General features: G+C 41.1%; 1 protein-coding gene across 1 annotated transcript in view; it reads right to left on the bottom strand.

Moving 5' to 3' along the window:
• Positions 1–20,621: 20,621 nt before the first annotated feature.
• Positions 20,622–27,344, bottom strand: part of EIF3K (eukaryotic translation initiation factor 3K) — a 92,596-nt gene continuing 85,873 nt past the window's right edge. The window contains exon 9 of the mRNA XM_087398514.1: positions 20,622–21,099. Coding sequence (XP_087254640.1) covers positions 20,992–21,099 — 108 coding nt within the window. The 3' untranslated portion in view covers positions 20,622–20,991. The remainder of the gene's footprint in view (positions 21,100–27,344) is intronic.

Raw genomic sequence — 27,344 nt, 5'->3', positions numbered from 1 at the left:
GCATTTGTACTTTCACCGAGCTCAATCTCTTTGCATCAACTACTTGATCGCAAGTGTGACGACTTGTCCTTTGAGGTTCCCTTTGTAGGTGAGGAGTCCTTGTTTCATCTCGACACTCAGTTTGGAACCACCTTCATTGTCAAAGGTGTAAAGCTTTTGACAGGAATTAGTAAGGAAGTGTTGGATAAAAAACAAGTATATGAACAATCCGATAAGACCATCACTTTGGTTCCTCTCTTGAAAAACCTTCCTTTAAGAAGTGCAATGTGCACTCAAAAAAGCTATGGACATTGTAACAACAATACAAGAAGTTGATGCGCTTCTAGTAAAGTATGATGGCTTCGGACCTCCCTAACCGTGCTATGGGGATAGAAAGCAAATACGATAGCCATGTTTGGACAGATGATATAACAAGTAATATGACATGATTTGATGGTTTAGTTAGAATTCGAAGATGTGGTGGTCATCTACAATGCAAAAACATATTTTGTCCTCACTTGGAGAGAACCAAAGAGGCCAATGAGAAGCACTGGAAAGGGAGACTTTCACAAGTATGTCCTCAAAGATCATATGTTTGCAAAAATAGTACTCTTAAGTGTTTACATTGTGGAGCTCGTCCTTTCTGCTCAAGCAAGAGTGCCCATGTAGGCTATTCTTATGTTACCCACACCCCAAGGGTGAGACAAAATTTAAGAGGTGTGTTATACACTCAGGGTATCATTTTTATCTCGTTGGTGAAGGAAGTTCCAGAGGTGCTGTGAAGGAAGTTAAGGCTAGGTTGACTGAGCTCATACAAAGAGATGGGATGTGAAGACCTAAAGCCTTGCAAAAAACCTTAGCAAAAAAAAAAAATATTGGATGCCATTGTTCAAGATGATCCAAAAGACATGAGTGATGCTGAATTGACATCATTACTAGAGAAGATTACTCCAACTTTGAACAAGAGAAGGTATGTGCATACTTGTCCTTTTAATGTGATCAAAAGTACGCAAGTTTTTATGAAAAATAAGTTATGGGATTTTGATGCTACATGTTCTTAATTGTAGGCTCGCATGTTGGAAAAGGGAGGCCCAAATTGCAAGTGGATCCTTTGCAGATGGTTATGATGCTCTTTTACAACTGAAAAGAAAGTGTGTATATGATTATTTAACTCGGTGCAATTTGGATGCTATGCGCTAATTCAAGCTTGTGATTTGCAAATCCTATCATTAGAGGAGGACATAGTTCCCTAGAATTTGCATGTTAGGTAGTGTGACATGAAGTTGGGGGTAATAAACTTCATGCACCTCTTCACTTCCTGCTGCTTTCGAACTGAGTGATAGAGATATTCATCACTAGGAAAGGGACATTAAAAATAAGATTTTATACCAAGAGACCACAGCATACTATCCTCCCTTATATGAGAATGAAGATGGTAACATCCCAAGTGATGTTGTACTCAAGCATAGGGAGAAGGAAAGGATCAGCGGAAGCCATAATCTCAGCAAGCTGGTCTATGCCAAAGAGTACAGTAATATGTTGTTGAAAGAAGATCTTAAGGCTCAACATGACATGAACTAATATATATCAAGGAGTTTAAAGGGGCTGATTGGGTCAGATGGGTAGGTTCCGAGGAAACATTGCACCTCCTTCATAGACACCTCTACACTTAGCTCAAAACACTCTCCAAACTGTCATAAGACACAGAGACCCATAACTTTCAGCAAAGACATTATATAAAATATTCAATCACATATTGAGATGCACCTTGAAATGGGCTTCTCTCTGATATAACTTTCGTAAGAAATAGAGAAGCAGTCAGAAAGATATGGATAGTTTACTGGACGGGGTAAAAACTATCTGAACAGTCACATACAGAGAGAAAGGTTTTTGGTTTAACATCTTATATAATAACTGAATAAATAGGATGATGTTGCTTGAAGAGAGCTTCATGCTGATATAAGTTTTGTCCAAATCAGACCACCGAGCGAAAAGTTATGAGCAAAATACTGACAGGGGTCAAAGTGTCATGAAAAATACCTACGCCCTCTACTGGTGCCGACTTGGGAGAATACTACCTCCATGCTTAGACTTCATCAATGACCCAAGTCCCATGGAGGTCACCTAAGAGGAAAGGAAAAGCCCCCTTTATGGCTTGGGAAATAGATAAACCATGTATGCACAATGAGCAGCCGAATAGACAACACTTCTAAGCACTTTAGAAGAGAAAGCAATGGAAAAAGGGAAAAGACACTCAAGAGAGAGAACCTGAAGTGACCTTCATTACAAATAGAGTGAGACTCTACTCTAATGCAACTCAAAATACTACAAACACAAGGGAGAATAAGAGGTTTCATACGTACAAGAGGGAGCGAAAGCTCCAAGACTACTCATACAGAGAGAATAAACTAGAGAGAGATGGACTCAAGAGTCTACATAAGGAGAATATCTACAAGAGGGAGAGAAGGCTCATGGAAGAGGCTTGAGGAGACTAGAGCTATAGCAACATGAGGCCTAATGGTGGAAGAGATGATGAACAAGGGAGAGGAGGGCTCCTCTTATAGAGATTTTGTCACCCTCCTTCACACATTTACAATTGTTGCTTGTAGATTCCTTTCCCCATCAATCACATAAGCCCGCTGTGTCACCGTCCATGTCTTTTTTGGCTACTCTTGCCATGTGTCCCATCAAAAGATTCTCAAGACTCTTAAATATTGAGAAAGTGAAGAGTCTCCCCACATGGAGCCCATAGGGACCCTCTCTTTTCCATAAGAGTTTGAGTATCAAGTGTTTATCCCTCTCCATTTGATGATTGTTCCTATGGTGTAAACACCTCACCTACTCAAACAGAGAAGAAAACAATACCAATGCCAAATAAAAATATCAATTTTTGGCATCACATCTTTCCCCCCCTAGCAAATACTCTCTAGTGACAGAGAGGGTCTGCTTGCCCTTAAGGTGGTCGAGCATAGAAGAATTTAAGGCGATACTCATTGGTGCATTCGGGTATCACCATGCCGTTAACATCCTCAAGCTAATAGGTTCCATTGGTGACATTCATATAGATCCTTATGGAGGCATGGTGTTGTTGGATCTTTACTCATTACTTTTGAGTGAAGATGAGGCTCCAAAATAATAACAAATTTGCTCATCTTTAAGTGCTCCATCCCTGAGAGACTTTGAGGGGCCGATGATGGAGATGCCACAGCTCGCAAAGTTGCCCTTTTATACTTTGTCCATAAAGTTTTATATTGGATTGCCAATGCAAAAACCATCTCACCCTCTCCTTAATAGAACTGGTCCAACTGCAACATCAAAGCATTTGGTGACTCCACTGCCCCAAATCTTAGCTTCATTTTTGCTACCACCACTTGGTCCCAGTCCTCCTTGGTGGAGTCCAGCAAGGCCTCATGCCAACTCAAGGCTACACCTTCAAGAAAATTAGGCAAAATCTCTACCCGATCCTTCATGGACCATCCAAAAAGCCGGCATCCTCAAACAAAATCACAAAGATAAGTCTCTGGGTCTTCCCCTTGGGTCCCTCGAAACACTGGAATCTTCACCATGATGAAACACAAAAAGGAAACACTAAGATCCAACTAATATCCCAAATAAGATCCAAACAAGATCCCACAGAGCCTTAGTATACCAAGACCAACTTATTATACATAACCACTTGTTGAAAACCCTCCACAATGTGATCCTCAACAAAATCTTCAAAAATAAGTGACCAACCAGCACCATGAAAACATTGTGTATACATGCATTCAAGAATCACCCTTCTCACAATTGGAAGTGCACATAACAGCTTCAAGATATTGTACTATTTATCATTTGCATAGCAAAAGAAGTTGAAAGCATTGAGAATCACCATTCCACTGTTATAGTCAAAAACTGCCCAAAGACTCAACTCTTCTTCACACTAAGCTGCCAGTGCATGAAACAATCCCCAATCTATCATTGTGCTTGCTGACGGTGTTGAGATATGGTGCCATGAGCACATAGATTAAAAGGCTAAGGTATGGTATAGGAAAGAATTAAAGTAGCCACCCTAGGATGTGGACTGCATGATGTGGAGATGTGGATTGAGGATATCCAGAAGGAGAGATGTGGATGAGAGGATCCCACATGGTTTGACTATTCTAAAGGCTCTCTCTATATAAGAAGCCTATCATGTATTGTTGAACATACACATTGCAAGAGATATAGATTTGCTATCTCCCTCTCATGTCTTATTTAGTGTGCTTTGAGCCTCCTTAGTTCTTTCACTGATCTTGTGTGCACTAGGCTAGAATGACTCGCACTTTGTCATGGTATCAGAGCTTAGGTCTAGTCTCCTAAGGCACACCTTAGGAAGCTTATGTTTTCTTCTAGGTTAGTTCTAGTTTTAGATTGAGAGTTATCTTCCTTGGCGGAGAGAATTTCAGTTTGTTTTGGAGAAGTTCCACTCATTGAGAGAGCTTGAGAGCTATTTAACTTTGTTCTTTGAGAGAGAGAGAGTCAAGGGAGAGTCTCTTTGGTATACTGTGCATGTTTTTTGTTTTCAAGGATTTCAGTTTCTTCTGTGAGTAAGAGCGATCTCCTTAGAGCCTTGCATCAAGCTCTCCATCTACAAGCGGGTGCTTGTGTGAACTTGCACCATCAGGTTGCCGGGAACTTCCGTAAGTTAGCAGCCCCCATGATTCTCAAAATTTGGAGATAGTAGCTTCGAATAGTAGTCTGCGTATTAAGGCTCGGTTTGGTCAAACACCTTCAAGACAAGCACAGCCGTGGACAGATTACACTCGACCTCTTCCAGAATCTCGATCTCTGGTTAGAAGAACCAACCTGCGCATACAACGATCTCCTGGCTCCTACTCGACCTGTTCCACATTCAACGAGCTCACGAACTGTAGTGAACATCCAGAACCATCTTCTTCACAGGCGGCTCTCTCTAACCACAAGCTCAACTCAAGCTCCTGAACAACCGGCTTCCATGCAAGCTTCCTCCTCTGCTGAATGATGCTCCCCTCCAACAAGCGCAGTTCCAACTCCTTATCAAGCGTCTCCACTGCACTGCATCTCCCACGGCCCTTCAACTAAGCACCGACGCTCGCGTCAGAGTGAGACGAATAGCCTTGTCTACTAGTCGTCTGAATAGGCATCTTCACAACGCTCCAACTAGTCGCCGCCTACGACCAACAGCACGGGATTGCCAACTTCTCCAAAGGCCAGCAGCAGCGACCAAAACTCTACATCTCCAGCAACGAACCTTCCATCAACGAGCCAGCCAGCGGCTTCTCCACAATGCCTGTAATGGATGGGCTTCAGACGACACGCTCCAGCCTCAGCAAGGACAACACGCTCTCTATGTTTCTCCACGGTAGAAGACCTGCAGCTGCGACGCCTCCGCTTCTCATCTTCTCCAAGGTCTCAGAAAAGACACATGGAGGATAAGACTTAACCTTGGTTAAGTTCATCTGACCCGAGGTGTGCAGAGGATGAGGACACGTGGCAGATAAGGGCTGTAACTGTGGTTAAGTTTATGCTACGTTAAGTTCAACCTTGATTAAGTTTATGCTAGGTTCAGTTTCGTTGGACCATGGTTGAGTTTAACTAACCTTGACTTCAAAGAGTTTGGTTAGGTTACCCAGGGTTTGGTTCAGTTAGACCTTGGTTGAGTTTCAGGTTTGGTCAAAGTCATGCCACATGGCATAGGGCCACCTCAGCATAGTAACCCTTGCCAAACACAGTTTGTAAGCAGGATATGAACTCCTATGCCACATCATCAAGACCCCCTTCTTCATAGAAGCTTTGACAAGTCGTAACTTGCAATCCAGAAGGAATTTGCACACACTCCAAAAAGGAAAAGTGATCGTCTTTTCGAGCTCTACGCGTCTGTCAGATCAGAATTATTGTATGCAATTAGACACTGCCAATATTGAAAGAAAAAATTGGTAAGACCTTTGCAACAAATGGAAAAGCAAAGCATGAATGCACACATTATTGTCATAAGCATGCCAAAAGCACAAGTGTATGAGATGACCATAGCCCGAAGCATGGCATCCACACAAAGCATCAAGGCACATGGAAGAACAAAGCATCATGCATGAAGCTACACCAAGCAAAGAAGCAAACGACATCGTCATCAAGCCATGAGCCAAAAGGTGACATCAATGGAATGTATTGAGAAACAAAAACCTTGCCAACCTTGCCTATATGTTTGTAATCAAACCTGACCACCTGAGAGTAGCTATGAAAGCACCCAGGGGAGGTATTGACATGTAAAAGCCACACTTGACCACCTTAAGTAGCAATGCATGCACTAAGGGGAGGTGATGGAATGTAACTCACATCTGACCACCTTGCAGTAGCCAAAGGATCATGGCACCAAGGGGAGGTGTTGAGATATGGTGCCATGAGCACATAGATTAAAAGGCTAAGGTATGGTATAGGAAAGAATTAAAGTAGCCACCCTAGGATGTGGACTACATGATGTGGAGATGTGGATTGAGGATATCCAGAAGGAGAGATGTGGATGAGAGGATCCCACATGGTTTGACTATTCTAAAGGCTCTCTCTATATAAGAAGCCTATCATGTATTGTTGAACATACACATTGCAAGAGATATAGATTTGCTATCTCCCTCTCATGTCTTATTTAGTGTGCTTTGAGCCTCCTTAGTTCTTTCACTGATCTTGTGTGCACTAGGCTAGAATGACTCGCACTTTGTCAGACGGCATTATCGATTCACCTCTCACTCCTCTGAGTTAGATCATAATATCTCCCAATTGATGGCAGAGTTTGCTAATTTAAAATTGCATTTGGCCAATGCACAACAACCTAGAGCTCCAAAGAGTGAGGATAGGCCTCGAGATAAGAGTGGGGTCACTTGCTATGAATGTAATGAAAAAGGTCACTATCGCCTCAAGTGTCCCAGATTGAGAAAGAAAGAAGAAAAACAAGTATCCTTGTTAGAAGCTTCTTCAGGGAATGAGGAAAGAGAGGTAATGATGGCTAAACGGGGGCATGGTAAAGCAAAAGAAGAAGAAAGCAAGGAAGAAGCAGAGGAGGAACATCAGGAAGAGGAACACCGTATTAAGAAAAAGAGGGTATCTAGAAGGAGAATTAGCTAGTCAGACTTTCCTTTAGGACAAGGCATTGGAAGCTATGACTTGTTGTCTGACCTTAAAAAAAAGGAAGCTCATATCCCCTTTGGTCAATTACTTTTTATCTCCAAAACTACAGAAGGAATGGGAAAAGCTAGCAAGCACAAGTGTCAAAGGAGAAAAAGAAGAAAAAAGCCAGTCCTGTTGTTAAAAAGGTAGATATAGATGTTGGTGATGATGTACCTATGGTTGATGTGATCATTGATGGTCAAGTGATTTCTAATGTTTACATTGATGAAGGTGTATCAATTAATGTCATGAGTGAGAAGACCATGATAGATGCTGATTTAAAATACTCTAGTACTACCTCTCCTTATCACATCAAATTGGCTGACAACACTAGGGTTAAGATCTTGGGAGTTGTGAAGAATCTAGAAGTGGTTGTATGTGAAATTTATGTGCCGACTACTTTTCAAGTGATCCCTACCAAGCCAGATGCATGTGCCTATCCATTGCTTTTGGGAAGGCCTTAGCTATGCAAGGTGAAGGCTGTTCAAAAGTGGGATACTGGAGAATTGATTTTACAGGGAAATGATAAGAAGGTGTCCTACAACATCAGAAGTCGCAAAAAGGAAGTTGTCAAGGAGGAGTCTATAACATCAGAGAGTTTAAGCTTTGACTTAACCGATGAAGAAGAAGAGACAGGGTGTAGCTCTGAGGAGTCTAGCTCAGAGGGTGAGGTGGAAGGAGTGGCCTTTGGTCTTTGTCTTGGTGCTGATCGGGATGAGTCAGGAGGGAACAAGATGGTGGTATAAGAAGATCCTATAGAGACACTTCATATGGAGGATGTGGAGCACACTAAACGACGCCAATGCAATGAAGAGCTTCTTGGTGATTCTCTATCAAGTAGTGAGAAGCTCTAATACTTGGATATGTTAGATGATTTTCCATGTCTCTTTGCAACAAGCTATTCACAGGTTTGACCAGCCTCTCTTGTGAAGCACAAGATTGAGTTGAAGCCAGAAAGCAAGCCACTTGTGCAACGCTTAAGGCAATTGGGAGTCATTGAGGCACTAAAGAAAGAGGTAACACAACTACTTGAGGTGGGATTCATCTTTCTTGTTGATTCAGAATGGATATCTCCTGTAGTTGTCACATCCAAGAAAGGAATAAGTGGCAAGTTTTTATGGGCTTTCATCCTTTGAATGCATGCACTAAGAGGGATCCTTTTCCTTTGCCATTCCAAGATGAAATACTAGACCAAGTAGCAGGGCATGAGATGTATTCTGTATGTGATGGGTATTCTAGGTACTTTCAAATTCATATTTGGGAGGAATATCAAAAGAAAACATCATTTGTCACACCTTGGGGAGTTTTTGCTTATAGAGTCATGCCTTTCAGGTTGACCAATGCACCAGCTACATTTCAAAGGTTCATGAGTCAAGTCCTTGAGCCTTACTTGGGAAAGTTCATAAGGGTGTTTTTGGATGATTTTTGCATTTATTCTCGGCGCATAGATCACATGGAGAAGTTAAAGATGGCCTTAGCTAGGATTGATGAAGCAAAAGGGTGTCTAAATCCTAGCAAGTGTCATTTGGCTCAAACAAAAGTAGTCTTGTTGGGGCATATTGTATCTGAAGAAGGCTTGCAAATGGATCCTAACAAGGTTCAAGCAATCATGGCATTGCCGATCTTGAGAGTGTCACTGGTGTTTGCAGAATTCTTGGAAAAAGCAAGTATTATCAACGCTTTTGTGATGATTTCACAGAGATAGTGCATCCCATGAACTTGTTGACAAGAAAAGGAGTTTCTTTCCAATGGGTTGTGGAGCAACAAGAGTCTTTTCAACAACTTAAGGAGGCCATGAGTAAAGGCCCAATATTGAAGCCCCATGATTGGTCTCAAGACTTTTATGTAAATCCAAGTGTATCTTTGCATTCAGTTGGTGCTATATCGCTACAAAAAGGAGAGGCAAGTAGAATGCAACCCATATATTATGCCAGCCGACAACTTACAGAGGTGGAAACAAGGTATGAAGAAATGAAGCAGCAAGCTCTCTCTTTGGTGTTTTCAGTCAAAAAGTTTCGCTCCTATTTATTACCTCGACATTTTTCTTCCTTACCTCTCAGTCTGTATTAGCATATCTAGTTCACAAGCCTAATCGTGGGGGGAGATTTGCAAAATGGTTGTCAGAGCTTCAAGAGTTCTCTTTCTCTTTTGTCACCACTATGGCAGATTTGCTCACAGGACGGGAGGATCTAGGAGAAGAAAAGAAATGTAAGGAGAACATTAAAGATGAAAGGGATACAACACCAATAGCTCTTATTTTGTATTTTGATGGGTCTTTTAGTCCTTCATGCCAACAAGGAGTCAGGGGGATAGTCTTGATGAATTCTGAAGGTCAAGAGGTGTGGGCAAGAGGACAAGAGCTTCCAGGTATCACAATCAACAATGCAACTGAGTATAATGCTTTGATTCTTGGTTTGGAGGGTTGTCTTCAAAGTCAAGTTAAAGAATTGGACGTAAGAGGAGATTCTCTGCTTATTATAAATCAAATGCAAGGGCATTATAGGACAAGAAGTCCTCATTTGAAGGAGCTTAATCAAAAGGCTATGGCACTATGTAGTCAATTTGATTTTTGCAAGTTTGTTCATATAAACAGAAAAGAAATTCAAAGGGCAAATGAGTTAGCTACTCAAGCCATTGTAGTACAAGACCGAGGGGTGGTTTCTTTGGTAGACACTGGATGGCTAGAACTGCAAGATGTTCAGCAATATGTGAAAGAAGCCATGTTTCCTCGAGGGTTAACTCCATAATAGAAGCAGAGATTGGTAAGACATGCTTGTCCCTATACTATTGTTGATGACATTCTTTATAAATTGGGAAAAGACAAGGTGCTTTGTCGGGTGGTCCATCCCATGGAGACTAGGAGAATCCTAGAAATGTGTCATGAATGCTCCAGTCATTTTGCTTCAGCGAGCACAGCTAGGAGAATTCTTAATGCAAGTTACTTTTGGCTATGCCTCCATAAGGATGTATATGAATGGTGTTGAAGTTGTAAAGTATACCAAAAGTTTGGAAGGTGATAGTTGATGATTCCTAGGCCCTTGAAGCCTATTCCAGCATATGGACCATTTGAGAGGTGGGGGTTGGACTTTGTGGGACCACTCCCTCGCTCATCTTAGGGCAAGCGTTATTTATTGGTGGCCATAGACTATGTGACTCGGTGGGCAAAGGCCAAGGCCACAGTCAATAGCAAGGCAAGCACAGTTGCAAAATTTCTCTTTGATCAAATTTGTTCACGCTTTGGTTGTCCTTTGGAAATTCTCACTGATGGAGGAACCTCTTTAGAAATGAACTAATTGAAGATGTGGTGCATAAGCTAAAGATAAATCATAGCATGTCCATGCCATACTATCCCCAATTAGGCTTGGCTGAGAAAACAAATGGATTGTTGTGTAATTCAATGGGAAAGCTTGTAGATACCAAGAAAAGGCATTGGGATAGGCACTTGGCAGAAGTTTTATAGGCTTACAGAACCACACACAAGCTAGCTATTGGATTTACACCATTCCAACTAGTGTATGGAATAGAAGCCATTTTGCCCATTGAATTGGAGATACAGAGTCTTCGCATTGTTGTTTTGCAAGAAAAGAAGGATAGGAGGATGCCTATGCTCAATGCTTGGTACAGCTAGAAGCCTTTGATGAATGCAGATTACAGGCCTTACAAAACTTAGAAGCTTCTCAAAAAAGGCACAAGGCCCGTTTTGACACCAAATTATGCAAGAAGAAAGATATTGTAGAAGGAGATTTGGTAATGAGATTTGATAGCCATCTGGACAAGCGGCTAGACAAAAAGTTTAGGGACCATATCGAGTCAAAAAGAAGTTCATGAATGGAACCTATTAGCTTGAGGATGTTGATGGCATGGTGATACCCGAACACATCAATGAGTATCGCCTTAAATTCTTCTATGCTCGAACACCTTGAGGGCCAACAGACCCTCTCTATCATTAGAGAGAATCTCCTGGGGGGGAAAAGATGTGATGCCAAAAATTGATATTTTTTATTTGGCATTGGTATTGTTTTCTTCTATGTTTGATAAGAGTTTGGTATCAAGTGATAGCCTAGCAGCTCTCACTTATTTCTATTTTCTAAGATATTGTATGGGATTAAGAGGGTGAGTGGAATGGATCATTATAAATACCATAGGTATGAATTATAAATACCTTGGTATGGGGTGAGAGTTATTTGTGTATGGGATATTATGGGGTTTTTAGAAAATAGGAAGAGTGAGTCATATAAAGAGGTGGGCTCATGTCCATGTGTTCCAATGATATAAGAGAGGCCACATGCCAAGTGTGTGGACGGCATGTGGAGGAGTGTGGAGTTAAGAGGAATCCTTCCAAAATTCCCATGTGGAATAAGGAGGATGTGGACATATGGAAAAGAGAGGGTCCCTATGGGCTCCATGTGGGGAGACTCTTGACTTTCTCAATATTTTAGGAGTCTTGAGCATCTTTTGATGGGACACATGGCAAGAGTAGCCAAAAAGGACATGGATGGTGACATATGGGCTTATGTGATTGATGGGAAAAGGAAGATCTATGGGCAACAATTGTAAATGGGTCAAGGAGGGTGACAAAATCTCTATAAAAGTAGCCCTCCTCTCCCTTGTTCATCATCTCTTCCACCATTAGGCCTCATGTTGCTGTAGCTCTAGTCTCCTCAAGCCTCTTCCATGAGCCTTCCCTCCCTCTTGTAGATATTCTCTTATGTACTCTTAAGTCCATCTCTCTCTAGTTCATTCTCTCTCTATGAGTAGTCTTGGAGATTTCGCTCCCTCTTGTATGTATGAAACCTCTTCTTCTCCCTTGTGTTTATAGTATTTTGAGTTGCATTGGAGTGGAGCCTCACTCTATTGACAATGAAGATCACTTCGTATTCCCTCTCTTGAGTCTCTCTTCCCTTTTCTTTCTTTCAAAGCCTTAAAAGTTCTTTCTATTCGGCCGCTCATTGCACACACATGGTCCATCCATTTCTTGAGCCACCAAGGGAATTACTTACTCTCTTTTAGGCAAAATCTATGAGTGGTGGATCGTTGATGAAGGTGGAGTCTTGAGGGAGCATCCTGCTCAGGCGAAATTAGTATCGGTGGATGGCAATTTTCATGATAGTTTGACCCCTATTAGTGTTTTGCTCTTAACTTTCCACTCGTTAGTCTGATTTTGATGAAAATTATATCAACATGAAGCTCTCTTCAAGGCGCATGTCTTTGTATTATTAGACCTTGAATCAGATACTACAGCAAAAAGTTATGAGTCTCTGTGTTTGATAGTCTATTTTCATGATAGTTTTTCCCCCCATAACTTTCTGGCCGCTTCTTTGTTTCTTACAAAACTTATATTACATGAAGCTATCTTCAAGGCACATGTCCTTGTGTTATTAGATTTTAAATCAAATACTACAGCAAAAAGTTATGAGTCTCTGTGTTTGATAGTTTGTTTTCATGACAATTTTTACCCCCGTCTAGTGAACCGCCCATAACTTTTTGGCCGCTTCTTTATTTCTTATGAAATGTATATCAGCACGAAGCCCATCTCAAGGCACATCTCTATATGTGTTTGAATCTTTGGTATCATGTCTTTACTGGAAGTTATAGGCCTCTATGTCTAATGACAGTTTGCAGAGTGTTTTGAGCTAAGTGTAAAGGTATCTATGAAGGAGGTGCAATGTTCCTTGGAACCTACCCATGTGACCCAATCAGCCCCTTCAAACTCCTTGATATATATCCGTTCATGTCATGTTGAGCCGCAAGATCTTCTTTCAACAACGGATTACTCTTCTCTTTGGCGCAGGCCGACTTGCTGAGATTATGGCCTCTGCTGATCCTTTCCTTCTCCCTATGCTTGAGTACAACATCACTTGGGATGTTACCATCTTCATTCTCATCTGAGGGAGGAAAGTATGGTGTGGTATCTTGGCATAAAAGCTTCTTTTTAATGTCCCTTTCTCAATGATAAATGATTTTACACACATTTTCATATTGGAGAAATTCAAAATGGCACAGAGTCCTTTCAAGAAGAAAGTGGCATGGGTAGAGTTTGTAGAGAACCCATTTATTTTACACACATTTACTTTGAAGTGATCAAGAAAACCTCAAAAATTTATGGTCGATTCTTTGACTGTGTAGAAACCAGTCTCTGCGGTAGCAAAAACTTCGACTTGGTGCAGAATGATGACGAGAGAGGAGCCTCCTAGATATCAAACTGAGTGTGGTTGATTTGTAAAGAACTCCAAGCTGAGTTCTAACCCCTTGGACTGGGCCATGGACTTCAACCCACCCAGGAGTGGGGAGAAAGTGATGGAGAGGAGAGGAGAAGAGAGGAGGTATTTTTTATTCTATTGTGTGCCATTGATTTGTATCAACTATTTTTTCATTTTTATGCGAATTGCAATGCATTGTCAAGAATATGCTTCTTTAAGCCTGTTGATGTAGATCCATGAAACTATGACTTAGATGCACTACAGCCTACACTTGATAAAGATAATTATGTAGGACCTTCTTTGTGTTTGGGTTTAGATGACATTATTGATAGGGGTTGCAAAAGTCCACTAAAATGTAAGAGATTTCTTATAGCCCTACTAAGGACTACCTTACCTTGCAATAATTGAGCAAAAAATTCAGAAGAAGAAGAAGAATTTCAACACTGCACATAGGGAAGAAGGGGCATGAATGCAAGTTTTGAGGAAAAAAGTTCAAATCTATCATTGAAAAGATTATATTTTGTAGTTGTTAAATAAAGATTTTGATGGATATATTTGTTTGTAGATTTGTGGCCAAAGAAAGAAAAGGGGACATTGTGTATCATTGATAGCTCTAAAGTTGTGAAGCAGTACCTCATCCCCACCAAGCAATCTAGGAGTACAACATCATCCTAGCCTAATGCATCGATTGCTAAGCCACGTGCTTGCAAGAAATTGTGGAAGTGCTATTAAACAAGTATTCATTGTGCTAAGGACAGTCGAGGAATCCAATCCCACCTTATTTTCTAATGGTTAAGGGAAAATAAAATTTTAAAACAAAATTGTGAGCCCCTTATGTTCTTGTATACATTACATGATTCTATATGGAATCATGTTACAATAGGTAAATGTTTAATCTAGTAGTTTGCATGCAACCAAAATGAAGAACCCCATTCTTGCTTGGAGGGATTAATGAGGTGTGGGATATAAATAAAGTTTCCATAAGGTTGCCCACAAAACCGTTTACTTGTTATGCAATCGAATCACATGTAAACATTACAAGGCAAAGATTAATGTGGCATGGCCTACAATAAAAGTTCCCATAAGGTTCCCAAGGAATTGGTTTCCCTATTAGACACTTGAATTGCATGTAAGCCTTTCTACTTAAACAAATACTTAAATTCATATGTGAACAATACACCTAATGTATGGACTTTTTTTTTTGGGAGAGATGGAAAATGGAGATGGAGATAGTAGTGGGTTTGATGGTGATGGACCTGCTGGACACCGTTGCTATGTTCCATTCCCCTTAGCTCCCAACTTACAGTACAAACTGCATGACCCTATTGGGATCCTGAGGTTGTGAGTGGAGGTCCTAAGTTTTTGCGAGGAAGTCACATCGATGCACATATAGGAAAAAGTACTATAGCAAAAGAGTTACTATAAGTGTCTTCTTACGAGGAATATGATTTCACTGACGAACATGCCTTTTCAGCACTAGCCAAAAGCCAAAACACATCTGTCATCATGAACAAAGAAAGCTCTCCCTTACTGTCTCACCATGGAGTCTCGTTTGCGGGAAGTCACATAGGTAGAGGAGGAAACCTTGCCTACCATGTAGCTCAGAAGCCATGGGGGGGCTTCTTTAGCCTCCCCCTAGGATCACATCTTGCTCCTAGCTTTGCCCATGCAAATGGGTCCCTTACCTCGAAGTTTCTATGCAAAGCTTTGAACTTTGTCTCTCCCCAGCCTAGAAGATGCCAACCAGTACATGTGAAACTAGAGAATACAACTCAGCTACATGCCCCACACTTGATATTGGACATTGTTAAGCTGACCTTTTTCTCTGATAATTATTTGCTTCCAATTCATTCTAAATGGGATTTGCACTCTAAATAGCCATATGGACAATCAAAGCCATGAGGATTGCTTGATTGCCACTAGGCTAGCATATGTGGCTCTAACACTCAGATTTCATGAGTGTGTGGGCATGCCGATCTAATTTGTATGATCAAATTAACATTGAATCAAAATTAGACTATTAGAAGAATAGGAAATCAAAAATGACTATGCACTCTTGGAGCATCTAATTTGCAGGCTCCAATTATATCAAACTATTAGAACAATAGGAAATCCAAGTGTTAGAACAATAGGAAAGCAACCTATTAGAACACTGACCAAGACCATCTAATTTGTAGGCTTAGATTAGCATTCAGCCAAAATTAGGCTATTAGAGGAACAAGATATCAAACTATTGGAATCTTAGAATTGTTAGTTTCAATGCCATTCAAAATCCAATTATAATTTTTAATTGAACTAGGCTTCCCAAAGTAGTATGATCTAGGCCTTGGTGACCAAGAAAATCTCTTGTGGCAACCATCTAATTCATACATCATGGTCATAGATATATTTTTATTCTTTAGTGGCCAAAATGACCACCTATGCTAGGCTAGGCTACCAACAAGGTGGTGGTGGTGGCTGTGGAATCTTTAATTGGGACTTTTCATGCACCACCCATGTCTCCAAAGTTCTTGTCCATAGCTCCACCCCTCGTCTCGACATGTAAATCCATCCGTTCATCATTAAATGGGGTGGCGATATTGATGGAAATTTTCCAAGGGGGATCATGTGATCTCACTTAGGGCAGCGCCAGTATCGAGAGTGATGATGGTTTTGAGATGGTGAAATCAAAGGGGGGTTGTGTGATTGTAGTAGTGAGAGGCACCCAGAGTTGCATGAGCTGGCTTATAGGATGAGGGTGGAAATCCCCCAAACCCCATCTATATAAAGGCTTCAAAGGGGGAGAAACAAATTGCCACACCCAAGGAAAGCCGTCCCCTCCCCTGTTTACATAGTCTCAAAGCACCCTTCGCTCTCAAATGCACCCTTTTTCTCCCTTGTGATAAATCTTATATTGTGCCCCTAGCGGGACCTTTTGCAAAACTGCAAAGGTGTGAGGTGGATATGTCATGATCTCCAAGTCATGGGATGCATGGTTTGCCTTGGCCCACCATTCTGCTAAGCTAGACAACTCCAATTATGGCACATGGAAATACCGAATGGAGACCATTCTTGTACTTCAGGACAAATGGGAGTATGTCGATGGATATGCACCTAGACCATTGGATGATCCAGCCAGCAATAGCTCTACTCCGGGATCTCCAGCTACACCAATAATTTCTACCCCTTTAGTAGCAGATCCTACCATGTCCCCAGCACAGGAAGAACGGGATAAGAAAGACAAGTATGCATATCATCTGATCAAGCAGAATGTGCAAGATGTCATGCTAGGACATCTCAACACTATCAAGACATCAAAAGAAGCATGGGATATGTTTGCAGCTCTCTACGAGTCAAAGAACACTTCTAGGATTCTCACACTGTGAAACCAAATCAACCATAGTTCTCGCAACAGCAGTAGTGAAACCAGTCATTTTTACGTACTCCGAATCAAAGACTACAACAATCAACTCCCAGTAGTAAGAGAGACCATGAATCTAGCAGAAATCGTTCAAGTCATCCTGAATGGACTAGGAGAGGGATATGAGAATCTAGTCCAGAGTATTGCCATCCAACGGCCAATTCCAATACTGGAAGAACTTCAGTCTGTCTTACTTGGTGAGGAACTAAGGACTCAGGCCATTCATGCATGCAAAGATCATTTTAATGATCAATCATTCATAGCTTTAGATAGAAGTAGTGGCAGAGGCAGAGGAAGATTATTCTAGAGAAGTGGTCATCATCAACAACAAAATCATTACCATGGAGCAGAGTTTGAAACTTACAAAAGATTCGAAAAATCCTACAATCAATGATAGGTACTATGGGCAGCTCATTGGATCTCTTATATATCTGACTATCACACGGCTAGATATTTGTTATGCAGTAATCTCACTTGCACAGTTTATGGCAAATCCAATACAATCTCACTGGAATGCAGCCAAAAGAGTCTTGAGATACATCAAAGGTACAATCTCAGTTTGGGATAGAATACAGAGGAAGTCACATCCACGGTTGCATGAGATACTGTAGCAGTGACTATGCCAGAGGTCATGAGACTAGGAGATCCACACAGGGATATGCATTTTTCCTTGGTCAAGGTGCTATATCATGGTTTTCAAACAAACAGCCAACTGTTTCTTTGTCTTCAATTGAAGCAAAATATGGAGCACTCACTACAGGTGCATGTGAGGCTATATGGCTCAGAAGACTATTGTAAAAAACAGACTACTTTGATGAATCAAAGCCAACAACAATATATTTTGATAATAAATCGGCTCAAGCATTGGCCAAGAATCCAGTATATCACTCCAAGACAAAGCATATTGATGTCAAAGCGAACTTCATCAGAAAAAGAGTGTTACTTAGTGACATCACACTACAGCATTATGATAGTAAAGAAAATGTTGTAGACATCTTTACCAAACGACTCGATAAAGAGCTTTTCGAGAAACACCAACAAGCTCTTGGTTTGACGTAGAGGAAGGACATTCCCATTAAAGGGGTGTGATGGAATGTATTGCTCTATCCTTCTTCGATTCCCCAGAATCACCATCTTGAGGGAAGGCTTACTTCATGATGTTGATCTTGAGGAAAGGTGTTGAGAGACCACAGTCATGCCCTAACCTTAACCCTAAATTGGCTTATATATATTCTACCTTTTCAACTAAATCTAGTATACTATTAGTCATTTGTGGTGTGCTCTCTACTTGTGCCCTCTCTCCTTATCTCCAATCTTCATATTTTGCCAAAGTTTAATTCACACGAGATACTCTGCATAGATCATTTGAATAGCGAAGAACCCTTTTTGAGAAGCATCGGTGCACGTGTAAACAAGGTAAAGAAGCTATAACATTGGTAGTTCAAATCAAACGCTGTAAGTGCTGGAGATCTTGCATTTTGAAATGAATGGAGAATGAAATGTTCTTGCACTTTTATGTACTTCAAAGGGAGAACCTCTCCAAGCTAACCTTGCAGGGGGGCATTACCAAACCCCACATATTTCTAGGTCACTCTTGGAGGCATAATAATAACAATGTTACAGACCACCATTCATCCTCAATATACTCAAGGAAAGCTAAAAAATGAATCAGCATTATTAAACAATTTCAAATTCCTTGACCAAAATTAATGAGCACGTCACAAGTGTATGTCCATGATATTTATCATGAAAATGACAATGTAATCTCACTTTAACACGCCAAAGCAATATCCAAAATACGATGCTTCATCTTTATACTGGTTTTTCCTACATGTTACACATCAAAACTGAAGAGCATCTCAAAAGCATATGTCAATACTACCCACTTTGCAATTTCTCCATCACTTTACTCTCCCTTAACATCGTCCTTTACTCCAACTTCGTTCAATAGAGGCATTGTTGCAAGGCTGGGACAACACTTTCATGGCTAGGGCCTGCAAATGAGGTGTTGATGCGCCACATTCTTCCCACCATATTTTGCCAAGTCTTTTATTCTTTTATATGCAAACAACCCTTCCCTATTTCGGAACGTGGTTAATTCCCTGACAATAGTAGCATATTCAATACTATCCTCAAAGAAACGTCCCAAGAGCTCATGGCAAGGTTGCATAATTTACACCTCGATTTTAGAGCGATAATTCCAACATGCAGGAGCTAATACAAGGTTGGCATAGTGAAGAGAGTTATGGGCATGATTCCATCATGCAATGACTTACACTGTAGCCACCCTCACCAGGTCTTGCATTTTCCTTCAAAACATATAGCACAACAGTCCACCAAGCCATGTAAGCAAGTGTACATGCTTGGCCCTTTCACACGGAGCTTGAGGAAATGGGTTTAATTACTTCCACCATATCCACTATTGCCTTCCAAAAGTTGGCATTGTTACGAAGTGTCTTCAATTTAGTGAATTTTATTTGACATCCACTTGGTTGTGGCTCAACTATCTACTTTGCTACTTTTACATTGAACAATGTTTCAATTAGAATTCCTTGTAGCTTGAGCAACTTGTCTAGAATCGTACAGTTTATTTTGAAACATGTTGACCAAGCTTCAAAAACTCCAATGGATTTCGTAGAAGTTCATGGTTTGTTAATATGCACAGTAATCTTCCATGGTTAAGAAACTACAACACCACTTTTCAATCGTCATCCACAACTACTTTAAAGAATTGGGTCTGTGGTTTTTGTACTAAATCTTCAAGGAGAAGGTGAAGACAATGGCGAAAGCATTGTGAGGCCCAAATGAGCAAGTTATATCTATTTAATTTTTCTAGCTTTTCGACAGTTCCTCGCATTATTAGTGATCACTTGGAGAACATTCTCAAGACCCACATCCTCATTTAATTTTTCCAATGATTCAGCAATGCGTTCTCCAAACTTACAATGGCCACTTATACTTGTGCAAGTCCAAGATCAACCAAATTCCAACAATTTTGAGGATGATGCCACTATGTGATGTACAATATTAGCATTCACTTTGAGAGCAATGATATGATCTGCAATTCTTTGTAAATTCTCTCTCTACATCTTTTAATTTTTTAAACTAAAAATTGTGTTAATGTCCTATAAAAACAAATAAGAAATTGAGAATCAGAAATGACTATAACTACCCAGGTAAGTATTGCTAACTACTACACTAGTGTGTGTGATACCGACATTCGTTAGCAAAGTATGATGTGCTGAATGATCATGGTGCAAAGAGATGCTTGAGAGAGAGAGAGAGAGAGAGAGATCCTTGATGTTAATGAGGGCGTGGCAATCTGACCCATAGAGGAGATGAAAGAAAAGGCAATGGAGGTCTAAATCCAGAGCCTCAAACCCAAAAGGTCCTTTTTTAGGGAGAGGAAAGATGAGTAATGTAGGACTCATTGGTGGTGGTAGTAGCCAATGAAGCAAATGCACTACTAAGCAGCGACGAGTATACTTGAATTCATGGTGGTGCAAAGAATCTGGTAGTTGCTCAGAGCTTCAAAATGGTAAAAAAGAAGAGAATAACATAAAAATATTTACATTATGACAGCTTGCCGATGGTCCCTACGAAAGCTATTTAAGGGGCAAAGATCCGTGATGAAGGAAAGGGGGAGGAGATCAGGGGGGCCAAAGGAAGAGCCACCAAGGGAAGGGCAGGGGTCCTCAACGGAGGCCAGCAAGCGGGGAGGGGGGGAGAAGTGATGGGTGGAGAGTAATGCAGAGGCAACAGACAGAAAAAGGGCAATGAATGAGAGAGAGAGAGAGAGAGAGAGAGAGAGAGAGAGAGAGACTTTGAACCAGACATTCTCTACAAAAATCTGACAGTGGGGTAACATCCAACAACAAGAAAGACTACTACTATGAAGGAGAACCCCTTCATACCCAATGCCTTCATAAATATTTGCGTACACATCATGACATTCTTCAAACAACAACATTTCCATAGATTAAACTTGCTCTATAAAATACCTAGCCCCTCTCCCTTCCTTGTGCCAAGAAAAAGGTGAAATAAATTTTGCACTAAGCATAAATGTTCCAGCTGCAAAAAGTAAACACTAACCACAAAACCCTGCAATAAAAAAACACAGCTGTAGCAGATACAAAATATGCATGGGTTGAGTCGTTGATGCCCTTACATTGCCGACACAGTTACAGGGTCGTAAAATTAATCAGCAACATGACACTGAAGGAGCTTGCGGTGGTGCCTTGTAAGAAGGCTTCCTTATGTCAGCACAGGGAAGAGCCGGGCAACATGCTCCAAAGGAATGCTGTCAGCCGGGTTCTTTTTCAACCCCGGATGGTTATGCTCATTGGGTGAAAGTACCACCAGCTGCAAGAAAAACAGCATTGCCTGAAAATACTTTTATACGGGTTTCCATTGTTTAACAAAGCATTCCAAAAGCAAGTGTATAAGAAGAAAAGATTTCATGTGATATCATTAAGAAGACTAGCAGTCAATGGGACGGACAACTCAACGACAAAGTATCTCTCAGCCCAAGCAAACGGGTTTCCATTGTTTAACAAAGCATTCCAAAAGCAAGTGTATAAGAAGAAAGGATTTCATGTGATATCATTAAGAAGACTAGCAGTCAATGGAAAAGACAACTTGACGACAAGGTATCTCTCAGCCCAAGCAAAAAACAGATCCAGCAAGGAGGCTAATACTCCAATTCTAGCAAAATACAGAAACATGTCTACAGGGCATAAAAGGGTGAGAGAAATGCTACAGATATATAAAAATTAAGAATAAAATAACCCCCACGACATTTCAAGCTTAGGCACAGTAATAGGAAAGAGGCTTGAATTGAAGGGTCAAATAATTGTATTAAATATTCCATGCAAAGGATAAAGATAGTGCACAAACAAGTGGAGCATGTTTTCATCAAAAAAAGCAAGCTTCCACAATCTCCAAATGAATCTGACCAAGTATTAGCAAGTTTTCAAGTCACGGTGAATTCTCAGCCTTGGATTCAAGACACGCACATATCTCATTCATCATTCCAGACCTCGGCACAACTCTCAGCTCTGGACTTTAGTTCAGTTCCACATTTATTTTCCAAACTTGAGATGCCCCGTTCTTATATCCTAATTTGATTTTCTTTTCTATCTGATTCCATGATACCTACTGTATCTGTGCATATTCTAGATCCAATTGCACATTGATTTTGAGAGTATTCATTCGACATCCTGTTACGCTCAAGTTGAGGTAACATGACCTCGGAAGGGTTGGTCGACATTTTCCTTTAAAGGATCAATGTTTGTATTATATTTGTTGGGCTTTACGTAAATGATCAGAAAGGAATTAAAGTCAAGGTCCTTGATGAGGGTGATATGGCACTACACTAGGTGGATCTAAGGCTAAAGGGTCTAAATGCATTAAATGTGCCAAGGGGCAAATGATTCAATGATATCCCAAGAGAGGGATATATGATGCATTTAGGAGACACCTTAGAATGAAGACATGTGGCATACTAGATCCATCTAAGAAATTGGGGCTCGTTGGGATTTGGCAAGGAGGAGCTTTCATGTAATGTAATCATCTTCATAGCTTGCTACCATCGAGGTTGGCTGGGAGGATAATCTGTGTGGTATGCCCGTGATTGGTGTAAAATATTAGGCGTAAAGAGATTTGTACGTATCATTTTGGTATCAGAGCCAGGTTGTTTACAAAAATATTTCAGAGTATCATGATCAACATCAACATAAAATTATGACCCATACAAATAATGTCTCCATGTTTTCAAAGCATGGAAAACAGCATAGAACTCTAATTCATGAGTTGGTCAATTTCGTTGAGAGGGAGAAAGCTTCTTGCTTTCAAAGGCTACTGGCCTTCCTTCTTGGAAGAGAACTGCTCCCACCGCAATGCCACTTGCATCCGTTTTAAGGAAAAACAGTTTCTGGGGATCAACTATTTTTAACACCGGTCCTGAGACCACAACTTGTTTTATGGTGTTAAAACTTTTCTGTTGATTCTCTCCCCATATAAAAGGTACTTTATCTGAGCTCAGATCAATCAATGGTGATACTATTTCGGAATATCCTTTGATATGCCTTTGATAAAATTGGACAAATCCCAAGAACGATCGCAAAGCGGTCAAACTCTGAGGGATTGGCCAAGTCAGTATCGTAGCCACTTTCTTTGGATCCATTTCTACCCCCTCAGAAGTAATTATGAATCCTAAATATTCAAGTCTTACCATACACAGTATAGTTTTCTTTTTGTTTACATATATTTCATTTGCATGGATTACCCAAATCCATAGTATCAGACAGGGATGTCAAATTTACTAGTCATTTGGAAAGAAACGCATCATCCAGAAACGGATGGTCACACGGGAAGAATCAACCAAATTTTAGAGGATATGCTTAGAGCACATGTGTCATTGAGGCAATGGGACAAGTGGTTGCCATTGTTAGAATTTGCCTACAATGATAGAAAACATTCCTCTACAGAGTTCAGTCCGTTTTAGCTGAACTATGGTTATAGACCAGCGAATCCAACTACAGTTGGAGTACCTCAGAAAGTGCCTAGTGCCGCAAACTTCGTGGTTCAGATGCGGGAGATGCTAGCACTTGCGAGGGCTAACATCCGCCAAGCTATGGATAGAGCTAAGGCGTATGCGGATGAAAATAGATCCGTTAGTAGAGCTAAGGCGTATGCGGATGAAAACAGATCCGTAGAATTTAAGCAATGAGAAAAAGTTTTTCTCAGAGTTCCTTCGCACTCTTAGTCTTTGACTGCCGGAGAGTGTGCTAAAGTATCACCTTGATATTATGGGCCATGGTTAATTCTAAAAGAAAAGGCAAGGCAGCCTATAAATTAGAATTGCCACACGGTTGTAAGGTGCACCTAGTGTTTCATGTTTCTCATTTAAAGAAATTTTTGCATACATGTGACTCACTAATCGAGGGTGTTCTTTTGTTTCAGAAGATAGAGGATAATGCAAGACGCAAACCAACAGGAATCGGAAGATACCCACGGTGTTGGTTACATGGCATGGTCTACCTCTATCAAAAGCTACCTGGGAATCCGTATACCAGTTTCGAAGAGTGTTCTCAGACTTTATCATCAAGGACGCTAATGCCTGAAGAGGGAAGGAATGTTATGCTCAAGTTGACGTAACATGACCTCGGAAGAGTCGGTCGACATTTTCCTTTAAAGGATTAATGTTTGTATTATATTTGTTGGGCTTTACGTAAATGATCAGAAATGAATTAAAGTCAAGGTCCTTGGTCAGGGTGATATGGCACTAGACTAGGTGGATCTAAGGCTAAAGGGTCTAAATGCATTAAATGTGCCAAGGGGCAAATGATTCAATGATATCCCAAGAGAGGGGTAAATGATGCATTTAGGAGGCACCTTAGAATGAAGACATGAGGCATACTAGATCCATCTAGGGAATTGGGGCTCGTTGGGATTTGGCAAGCAAGAGCTTTCACGTAATGTAATCATCTTGATAGCTTGCTACCATCAAGGTTGGCTGGGAGGATAATCTGTGTGCCTATGCCCGTGATTGGTGTAAAATATTAAGCGTAAAGAGATTTGTACGTATCACATCCACTTAAGTGTCTCGAATTACAACATGCCGAATTCCACATCATCAAGTCAACTTCAACGGCCACCTCAACACACACCTAGTGCACACTGCCCTTTTGACTTTGTTCCTCAGATTGCACATCATCTGTCAACTATCTGTCACCTATCTCTGATTTTCTCACTGCAGATATCACGGGAGTAGCACCTTTTCTTTTCCCCCCAGCCAATTCTGCCAAGACTCCCAAGCAAGAGAGATAGAGCTCTGTACGAAATCACGTAAAACTAAATCCTTATCTTCTCTCACTAGCCTTGACAGACCCCAAATCCCTAGATAGATCTAGATGCCACATGTCATCCATATAGGGCCTTCCTAATGCAACATTTCACCCCTCTCTTGGGATGCATTTAATTCCTTGCCCCTAGGCACAATCTTTGCACTAGGCCCTTGGTCTCAGATCTATCTAGTCTGGTGCTATCAACCCTCACCTAGGACCTTGACATTAATCCCTCCCGATCATTTACATAAAGCGCAAACACATATATTACAAAGATAGATCCTATAAGGGAAATGTCGACTGATTCTTCCGAGGTCATGCTACCTCGGCTAGAGCGTAACAATCCTTCCCTCTTCAGACATCAGCGTCCTCGATGATAGAGTCTGGGAACACTCTCCGCAACTGATATACGGATTCCCAGGTAGCTTCGGATAGAGGCTGACCATGCCATGCAACCAACACCGTGGGTATCTTCCGATTTCGTATTTGCATTGTTCCTCGGTCCAGGATTCTTGTTGGTTTGCGCCTTGCAATATCCTCTATCTCCTGAAACAAAACCACACCTTCGATTAGTGAGTCACCAGCATGTAAAAATTTCTTTAAACATGAAAAACCGGGTGCACCTTACACCCCTGTGGCAATTCTAATTTATAGGCTACACTGCCTATTCTCTTTAGAATCAACCACGGCCCACAGTATCGAGGTGATAACTTAGCACACTCTCCTGAAGTCAACGACTTCGAGTGCGAAGGAATTCTGAGAAAAACTTTTTCTCCTTCTTCAAATACTCTTATAGACCGATTTTCAACCGCATACACCTTGGCTCTGTCCATCGCCTGACGGATATTAGCTCTCGCAAGTGCTAGCATCTCCCGCATTTGAACTACAAAGTTCGCGGCACTAGGCACTTTCTGAGGTACTCCAACTATAGTTGGATTAGTTGGTCTATAACCATAGTTCAGTTCAAACGGACTGAACCCTGTAGATGAATGTTTCCTATCATTGTAGGCAAACTCCAACAATGGCAACCACTTGTCCCATGTATGTTGCCTCAATGACACATATGCTCTCAGCATATCCTCTAAAGTCTGGTTGACTCTCTCCGTCTGACCATCCGTCTCAGGATGATCCCCACTACTCATTCCCAACTCAGTCCTTAGTGTCTCAAATACCGCTGTCCAAAAGTGACCGGTAAACCTGACATCTCTGTCTGACACTATGGATCTAGGCAATCCATGCAGACGAAATATATGTCTAATAAACAAATCCGCTACTTGTGGGGCACTAATAGACTCTCTAGTCGGAATGAAGTGAGCCATCTTGGTTAGACGATCAACCACCACAAGGATAGAATTATACCCTCCTTGTGTTGCAGGTAGTCCTACAATAAAATCCATGGAAATGCTCTCCCACTTGCTTAGTGGTATTTCCAAGGGCTGTAAAAGTCCGGGTGGCTTCACCCGCTCGGCCTTACTTACCTGACACGAGAAACACCGTGTCACATATTCATGAATATGCTTTTTCATCTTTGGCCAAAAGAAATCTCGCTTCACGAGATCATATGTCTTCTCGACTCCTGGATGTCCCGCACACGGGCTATCATGGCATTGTCGAATGACTCTCTGCCTGAGATCATTCTGACCAAGTACTACAACCTTGCCATTTCTAACTAGCATACCATCCCTTATGGTATATCTTGCATAAGTTTGGCCTTTTCTGGATGCCAGGTCATCCTTTTCATTTTCCCCGGGTTTTAACACATGAGCCTTAGGCCATAAGCTCTGGACAAACTCGTCCACCTTCTGAGTTTCTCTGATCTCGGTCATTAGAGCACTCTCTAATACCGTGAAACTCAGGTTATGCATAATGCGAGACAACGCATCAGCAACCTTATTGTCTTTTCCTCTTCGGTACCGAATCGTTAGATTAAACTCCTGCATGAGCTCTACCCACCTAGCTTGGCGGCCCCTCAAGTCAGGCTGTTTACAGAAATGTTTCAGAGTATCATGATCCACATCCACATAAAACTCTGAACCATACAGGTAATGCCTCCATGTTTTCAAAGCATGGATAACAGCATACAACTCCAATTCATGAGTTGGCCAATTCCTTTGAGAGGGAGAAAGCTTCTTGCTTTCAAAGGCTACTGGCCTTCCCTCTTGAAGGAGGACTGCTCCTACCGCAATGCCACTTGCATCGGTTTCTAGGAACAACGGTTTCTGGGGATCAACTATTTTTAACACCGGTCCTGAGACCACAGCTTGTTTTATGGTGTTAAAACTTTCTTGTTGATTCTGTCCCCAAACAAAAGGTATTTTATCGGAGGTCAGATCAGTCAATGGCGATACTATTTCGGAATATCCTTTGATATGCCTTCTATAAAACTGGACAAATCCCAAGAATGATCGAAACGCGGTCAGACTCTGAGGGATTGGCCAAGTTAGTATTGCAGCCACTTTCTTCGGATCCATTTCTACCCCCTGTGGAGTAATTATGAACCCTAAGTACTCAAGCCTAACCATACACAGTATAGTTTTCTTTTTATTCACATAAAGACTGGCTTTCCTCAAAGTACTGAACACTATCCTTAAGTCTTCACAATGCTCAGTAACACTTTTACTAAATATCAAGATATCATCAATAAAATGTACTACGAACTTTCCGATATACGGACGTAGTAAATCGTTCATAAGCATGACGAAGGTCGCTGGAGCATTGGTAAGTCCGAAAGGCATTACCAAAAACTCATAATGACCAAAC

Source organism: Dipteris shenzhenensis, chromosome 27 (assembly GCF_047967505.1).
Source record: "Dipteris shenzhenensis isolate YYH24624 ecotype China chromosome 27, Dip_SZ_1.0, whole genome shotgun sequence".
Classification (NCBI taxonomy): domain Eukaryota; kingdom Viridiplantae; phylum Streptophyta; class Polypodiopsida; order Gleicheniales; family Dipteridaceae; genus Dipteris; species Dipteris shenzhenensis.
Note: the sequence above shows the minus strand (reverse complement) of the source record. Positions and strands in the feature narration are given on the sequence as shown.